The sequence below is a fragment of the Lineus longissimus genome, chromosome 12 (genome assembly GCF_910592395.1).
Source record: "Lineus longissimus chromosome 12, tnLinLong1.2, whole genome shotgun sequence".
Lineage (NCBI taxonomy): Eukaryota > Metazoa > Nemertea > Pilidiophora > Heteronemertea > Lineidae > Lineus > Lineus longissimus.
The window spans coordinates 8,253,263-8,261,852 of NC_088319.1; the positions used below are offsets into that span (position 1 = coordinate 8,253,263).

The 8,590-nt window shown below is 40.7% G+C and overlaps 1 protein-coding gene across 1 annotated transcript in view; it reads left to right on the plus strand.

Annotated features, from left to right (window-relative positions):
• Nucleotides 1-8,378, plus strand: part of LOC135496801 (protein-S-isoprenylcysteine O-methyltransferase-like) — a 55,422-nt gene extending 47,044 nt beyond the window's left edge. Inside the window, exons 3-4 of the mRNA XM_064786318.1 lie at nt 4,420-4,637; nt 4,864-8,378. Coding sequence (XP_064642388.1) covers nt 4,420-4,637; nt 4,864-5,046 — 401 coding nt within the window. The 3' untranslated portion in view covers nt 5,047-8,378. The remainder of the gene's footprint in view (nt 1-4,419; nt 4,638-4,863) is intronic.
• The last annotated feature ends 212 nt before the right edge of the window (nt 8,379-8,590 follow it).

Genomic DNA, 8,590 nt, shown 5'->3' on the forward strand with positions numbered 1-8,590 from the left:
CAAATGCATGCGAACTGATGCGAACATTTAGAATTTTGTTTCTGAAGATCACCGTTTTCTGGAAAATCAGTATGGCCACACCCCTCTCTCTAGCTACTTTCTATGGCCGATTAGTCACGGAAGTTGCCGATCGCGACTCGGAAACTAGCTCGGCAGTTTCCGATACTTTCAGACATAACGCGCTCGGCCGGCCGGGGTATTGGAAGGCATTAACGCGAGGGGTTTCGAATACACATATCTATTGTTGTCCAAACATCGGAAGGATGATTGTATCCTTTGAAGCGGGCTCCGTTCTCTCTCCTTCTTAATAATACCTCCATGGTACATCTAACCACCATACAGTATATGTCACACAGGTTTTTAATTTGACCTTCTTGTCAAGGTCACAGAGGTCAAATGGCGTAAATTCGCCGTCAGGCCGTAACTATGGCACGTTTCTTAACTGCAATGACTATTGATCACAAATTAAGTACACATGTACCCCTTGGTCAGGTGATCTCAGGTACCGAAGTTTGGTGCGATCTGATTTGCCGTTTGGCCTCCAGGGAGGGGGCCAAATCCTAAATTCTTCAAAATGCCATTATTCCTAGTAATGACTTGCCCGATTGGCACCAATTTTATATCATAGGTACATCTAATTCTAACAACCATTCAATGTGTCACCCGGGTCTTCTTTGATTTGACCTACTTTTCAAGGTCACAGAGGTCGAATGTATTGTAAATTGGCCATTTTGGGGAAATTGTAATTGCTTGGACCTACATCAAACCTAACACTACATGACACAATACCATGCTCTTTATCCATCTTTCCTCCACATGAGATGAGCACAATGGCCCTGGCCATTTCATTATGTTTTACAGGGATGATCGACAGCAGCATTTCAACGTTTTCGGTGACCACATTCTCACAGATGACCGAGAGAGAGAGAGGAGCTGAGCAACACTTTTCAACACTAACTTTTTCACTGTAATACTTAACTGAAATAGATTAAATTAAGCAAACATTTTGTGGCAGTTGTTTTACAAAAAGTCAAGTTTTTGACTCTTCAAGTCTATACAATACCGATGTGTCCGTCGTCTCTTGTCGTCGTTGTCTGTATCCTGTTTCAAAAGCAGTGACTCGTTTCTTAACCGCTAGGGCTATGAACTTGAAACTTTGTACAGAGGACCCCTTAGGTCAGGCAACATCTGACAATGAATTTCAGTTCGATCTGATTCTTAATTTGGCCACCAGAGGGCATGAAGTAGAAACCTAAAAAGTGTGATATCTCTCTTATGAATGACCTGTTTTGGATCAAATTTTTATGGTAGGTACTCCTAGCAAGGATACATCACATATCGTACGGGTTTTTGATTTGACCTAATTTTCAAGGTCTCAGGAGGTCGAATGGTGTAAATTGCCCGTTTGAGTGTAACTATGGCACGTTTCTTAACCACTAAAGCTATGAACTTGAAATTTGGTACACATGACTCCTTATGTCATGTTACCTCGGACACTGAATTTCGATCCGATCTGATTCTCGACTTGGCCACCAGGGGGCCAAAAGTGGAAACCTAAAAAGTGTGATATCTCTCTTATGAGTGACTCGTTTTCCTAGTTATCCTAGCAAGGTTACATCATATGTCATACGAGTTTTTTATTTGTCCAAATTTACAAGGTCACATAGGTCAAATGGTGTAAATTGGTCGTTTCAGTGTAACTATGGCACTTTTCTTAACCGCAAAAGCTATGAACTTGAAATTTGATACACATGACTCCCTACGTCATGTTACCTCGGACACCGAATTTCGATCCGATCTGATTCTCGACTTGGCCACCTGGAGGCCAAAATTAAAAAAGGGAAAAAGTGCAATATCTCGCTTATTAGTGCCTTGTTTTCGATGATATTTGAATGGTAGTTACTCCAAGCAACCATACATCACGTCGTACCGACTTTGGTTTGACCCGTATACTATACATGTAGCATGTTTTTTATTATTTATCAATCATACCCCTTGGACTCAGTGGTTGGCCTAGGCTGGACCATGTTCACTGGACTAGTTTGTCACAACCTACACCTCAAAGGAATGGATGTAAAGCTCCAGACTGTTTATGGTTGTCCCTAGGTTGTGACCATATATCTGCTTGACTGGTTTGTCTCAACCTGCACTTCAAAGGTTTGATATAAAGGTCCAGACTGCTGTTACTGGTTGTCTACTGGGTTTTGACCATGCATCTACTGAGTTGTGACAGTCAAAGGAACCATCCCAAAATATCCTAACCTCGTCCATCATTCCCTTATCACATCTGAACATCGTCTTTCTGTCAGTTACCTGGAGACGAATCTATACCATCACCTGATAGTGATGGCCCTAGTCATGGTAGGTACTCCAACCAAGGATACATCTCATACCGATTTTTAATTTGACCTGCTTATCAAAGTCACGGAGGTCAAATGGTGCAAATTGGTCATAAGGCTTTAGTATAGCACTTTTCTTCACTGCAATGACCATTTGTCTCACATTTGATTCACATGTACAGTACCCTGTAGTCAGGTGATTTCAGCGGCCGAAGCTTGGTTCAATCTGATTCAACACTCGGCTGAGCGCCAGACCCTAGGCCTCTTGTTGATGCAGCCATTCTCCAAGTGCTCAAACAGCACTATCCAGACCACTATTCAGAGACTGTTTCGCAAACTTATATGGTTCATAGTTTGTCCACCAGGGGGCCAAATGTAAAAAGTGAAAGAATCCAATAACTCCTTCAATAAAAATAATAATACTGGTTCAAAAAATTTTGTCATTTTTGTGGTAGGTACTTCTAGCAAGTTTTTTATTTGACCCACATTTCAAGGTCACAGAGTTCAAAGTGTCTCGACAGCACTGCCGTTAGACAATAGCGGCACATATTGTAACTGCATTAGCTACAGATCTTAACTTGGTACGTATGTACCCCTGGGTGACCACTACTTAGATGAGTGGATCGGGGCCCCATATCTTTTCTTCTTTGGTCACCAGGATGCCATACAGAAAAACGTACTGTTTTGAAAAATGCAATAAGTGAAAAAATGAAATGACTTCTTTAATACTGATCCAAAAATTTAGAAATCTTTATTCAGGTATTATTGGGGGAAAATTAAGGAGGTAATTCGGGGAAGACTAGCGGTAGAAATAACTTGGAATCCAGTCGATTCTGTTAACTTCTTATAATTGACATAAACTTTCATAAATCCAAATACATTCAGTTATAGTTACAATCACAGATGGGAAAACCAAATATTTGTGTTCCCAGCCTTGAGTCCAAAACCTGAATTGCTACACAATAACATGAGATTCACCAAGAAAACTAGTAAATAACAACATACTGTCATATCCAGACAGTTCTTCAACTCTTGGGCGACTCTCTAAAAGAATCCAACAGAAAGACGACTATTCTAAAAAGCACTTTGTTCAACGTTAATTATAATTACATACACTATAGCTCTACTCTGATGCTGATGCGATGCTGCATCCCCTGCATCCAACTCTGAACTGCGCCGAGACACGGCACACACGTGGCAACAATGTAAACAGACCGTCATCCAATCACGACGCGACTACAACATGTCGTGACGTCAAGCTCTAAAATGTAAACAAACACGCACGACGGAGAACGGCCGCAAATGTGGTTCAGAACATCGCTGATAAAAGTATGAAAACGGGGAAATATAATGAACTGAACACACAGGTTTGATTCTACATTGGCAGACGAATCAAACCTGGTATTTAGTTTAGAAATACACAAAGGGACAGAGCCGTAATCATCGACGGGAGATGGGGCAAAATGCCGAGTTTTAGCGAGAATACACAGTGAAATATGCGCGCAGAAACCGCGCTCAAAGAAAGTTCTAAATCACAAATGCAACGATGAATATACTTATAAAACCTATATAAAACTAATCTGAGAGTACTAGTACATGTCTCCTGAGAGTATCGCCCTGCTTTATTTAGCCAAATTATAATAAAAGCAATAAATCGAAGTGCGTTTGCATGAGAATGAGAATAATTAAGATATTTAAAAATAGATTACAAAACAGATAGTTTGCCAAATCAGCAGTGCTTTGCGCCATAAAAGAAAGTACCTCTAGCAAGGGTGCAAATGTTCTAATAACCTTAATACTGATAGGAACATCACATATCGTTAGTTTTATTTAACCTTCTTCTCATTGACAAAAAGGTCAGTGTCTTGTGTTATCTGTGATCTGTGATCCAACCAACATTATGCAGATAACCATTGTCTGCAGGTGAGCACATGGTCCTTGGACCATTTCATTTACATATCTGTGGACAGTCAGCAGCTTTCTTAGAATTCCTGTTTTACTGTGTTTTTACATCGTATAAAAATCTAATATCAAATTTTGAACATAAAATCAAACGAGACAATAATTTTGGATTTTTCAGGTCTAAAGCATTACTCATTCATTAGTATTACTGGCCTTATCATGGTGGTGCTCGGAGAAGCATTGAGGAAAGGAGCTATGTTTACTGCTGGCACAAACTTCAATCATTACGTTCAACACGTGAAGGAAGAGGGACATGTCTTGGTGACTGGTGGTGTCTACAGCTATTTCCGGCATCCATCATATGTTGGCTGGTTTTACTGGAGTATTGGCACGCAGGTCAGTTTTGCAAAAAGTTTGCATCAAACAGGACAATATGTTATTGTGAATGACGTCATTTGAGCATGTAGAAATCTCCTATGCTGTATCTGTTGGGTCTTGTTCTGGAGCGTTTAGGCTGAATTTTAGAATGGTGGACCAAATGTACAGATTTATACAGCAAAAGACATTAATGAATTCTTTTATCCACATTACAAAATAATGGTGAATGTTTATTTATTTTCAGCTGATACTTTGTAATCCATTCTGCCTCGCTGCTTACACCATTGCCTCATGGAAATTCTTCAAAGACAGAATCGACCATGAGGAAATTACATTACTGAATTTTTTCGGGGAGCAATACTTGGACTATCAGAAAAAAGTTGGAACAGGTTTGCCATTTATCAAAGGATACAGAATAGAAATTTGATAAACCTCATGACCTCGGCTTCAAATCTATATAGTGATTGTCTTTGAAGTGCATCTTTCCTCGCCACTATTTTTTTTCTGAATATAAAGATATAAGAATAATGGATTCCGTATTTTAGTTTGGTTAGACATATGTTTATCTACTCTTTTGTATTCTGTACTGTCTTGCTATGAGAAATTGCATGGGCATTTTTCAAGTGGAAAAGTAGCATCACCTGAGTTCGAAATGTGAAGTTTCTTTGTAAAATACCCTGTCTGTCAGTCCGTCTAGCCATCAGTTTGTCAGTCTGTCTGGCCCCTTGTGAGCGCGATAGCTGGAGAAGTTGGCCACATATCAAATCCAAATTTGGTGTGTACGTATGTATTTGAACCCTATCGAAAAGTAGGTCACCATGTGAAAATCCAGGATGGCTGCCGCCTTGCGTGTTGAAATCTTGCAAGTGCACTCGGAGCAAGATATCTGGAGAAGTCGGCAACATATTAAAGCCGAAGTTGGTGGGTGGGTACATTTAGACATTAGGAAGAACCCTATCGAAAATTAGGTCACTGCGTCAAAATCCAAGATGGCTGCCGCCTTGCATGTTGAAATCTCTTGAGTGCATTTGTGAGGGCAATATTTGAAGAAGTCTGCGACGTATCAAAGCTAAATTTGGTATGTGGGTGCATATAGACATTAGTAAGAACCGTATTGAAAAGCAGGTCACCACCTTAAAATCCAATGGCTACCACCTTTGCTTGTTGAAATCTTGTGAGTGCATGTGTGAGCGCGATATCGGGAGAAGTCAGCAATGTATGAAAGCCAAACTTGGTGTGTTGGTATGTATAGGAATAAGTAAGAACCCTGTCGAAGAGTAGGTCACCGCTTCAAAATAGAGGATGGCTGCCGGCTTATGTGTGAGCGCGATATCTGGAGAAGTTGGCAATAAATTAGAGCCGAATTTGGTGTGTTGGTACATATGGGCATTAGTAACAACCCTATCAAAAATAGGGTCACTGCGTCAAATCCGAGATGGCTGCCGCCTTGCGTGTTTTTTTGGCCTGCTGATAAATGCGCGGTACTACTTTTCATTATGGTGGCTACTCACTTATACAAGAGGCATTGCATTGAAATCAGTGCCATTAAGTTATAGCACATCTAAGTTCTATCGAAAGGTTTAAAGGCCTACGCCGTTTGATAATGAAACGGCCAGGGGCCATTGTGCTCACCGTAAGTATTTTTAGTAGACAGTTACAGAAAGTGCTACAGTATGTAGGCCTCTCATAATTTATACATGCATCTGTGACCAGTTCAGAGCCGGCCCTGGCCAAGTGGTGAATCCGAGACTTGTGGTTCCAAGCTTGTAGAGTCTAGGTGAAAATGATAGTGAAGAAATGTGCCACTCCATGACAATGGTGAATATATTTTTAACTTTGACCTCAGTGACCCTGACAGGTAGGTCAAATAACAAACCAGGGTGATATGTGATGTAGACACATCCACCTGACCATAACAATTTCATCACTCGTTACACTACAGCAATCGGCAAAAAACGATTTCCAAGATGGCCGCCTAATTCAATCTATGGCACCAAATAAATCAAAAAATGAAGAAAATGTAAGATAGAACTCAGAAAAGAAAAAAGGAAAAGATGAAAAATAAAAATATTTTTGGCTGTCCTTGACCGGGGTTTGAACTCACGACCTTTGGATTGCCACAATACGAGGAAAAACCCACAAAACATGCAATTTCGGCCATATTTGAATTTCGATCTGGCTGAAACTTGGCATACAAATAGTGGCTTCTTAGATGCATCATTACACAAAATTAAAACTCTTTACATTGAACAACGACAAAACGTACCAAGAACGGTAAAGTTTTCAACTTTGACCTCTGTGAACTTGAAAGGTGGGTCAAATCAAAAACCCGTAAGATATGTGATGTATCCTTGCTGGGAGTACCTACCATGAAACTTTTATCAAAAACAAATCAGTAATAAGCGAGAAATCACACTTTTTGAGTTTTGAGTTTGGGCCCCCTGGTGGCCAAGTTGATAATCAGACCGAACCAAAATTCAGTGTAAAAGGTCAACTGACCTAGGGGGTCATTTGTTCAAAGTTTCAAGTTCATAACTGTTGCGGTTGAGAAACGTGCCATAGTTACACTCAAACGGCAAATTTACGCCATTTGACCTCTGCGACCTTAAAAAGTAGGTCAAATCCGAAAACCGTGCCACATCTGAGGTAACCTTGCTAGGGGTCCCTGCCATAAAAATTTCATTAAAAACAATTTGCTAATAAGCAGGCTATTGCACTTCTTACTTTTTCTGTTTTGGCCCCCTGGTGGCAAAGTCAATAATCAGATCAGGCTGAAATTCAGCACCAGAGGTTATCTGATATAGGGGGTTATATGTACCAAGTTTCAAGCTCATAGCTTTGGTGGTTGAGAAACGTGCCATAGTTACACTCAAACAGCCAATTCACGCCATTTGACCTCTGCGACCTTGAAAAGTAGATCAAATTAAAAACCCGTAAGATATATGATGTATCCTTGCTATGAGTACCTACCACAAAAGTTTTATCGAAAACAAGTCACTAATAAGCGAGATATCACACTTTTTAGATATCCACATTTGGCCCCCTGGTGGCCAAGTAGAGAATCAGATCGGACAGAAATTTAGTGTCACGGGTCATCTGACCTAGGGGGTCATGTGTACAAAGTTTTAAGTTCATAGGCCTTGCGGTTAAAAAACGTGCCACTGTTTTTAGCTCACCTCTTAGCAGAGGTGAGCTTATCCCATACCGTGGCGTCCGTCGTCCGTCGTCGTCGTCGTCGTCGTCCGTCGTCCGTTAGCAGGGCACGTTTCGTAACTGTTAGAGCTATTGAGTTGAAACTTGGTACACATGTACCCTTATGTAATGACACCTTGGAGACCAAGTTTCGGTCCGATTCGTTTCATGGTTTGGCCACCAGGGGGCCAAACGTTAAAAGTGAAAATATGCAATATCTCCCTTAATAGTAGTCGGGAAATTTTGAAAAAAATATGGTAGGTACTTCTAGCAAAGGTGCATCATATATCCTCCGGGTTTTTGATTTGACCTCCTTTTCAAGGTCACAGAGGTCAAATGGTGTAAATTGGCCGTTAGGATGCAACGATGGCACGTTTCTAAACTGCAATGACTATTGATACCAAATTTGGTACACATTTACCCCTTAGTCAGGTGATCTCAGGGACCGAAGTTTGGTCCAATATGATTCACCACTTGACCACCAGGGGGCAAAATCCAAAAACCTTAAAAATGTGATTATTCCTTAACTTCTTGCCCGATTGCCACCAATTTGATATCATGGGTACATCTTACCACCATACAGTATATGTCACACAGGTTTGTAATTTGACCTTCTTGTCAAGGTCACAGAGGTCAAATGGCGTAAATTCGCCGTCAGGCCGTAACGATGGCACGTTTCTTAACTGCAATGACTATTGATCACAAATTAAGTACACATGTACCCCTTGGTCAGGTGATCTCAGGTACCGAAGTTTGGTGCGATCTGATTTGCCGTTTGG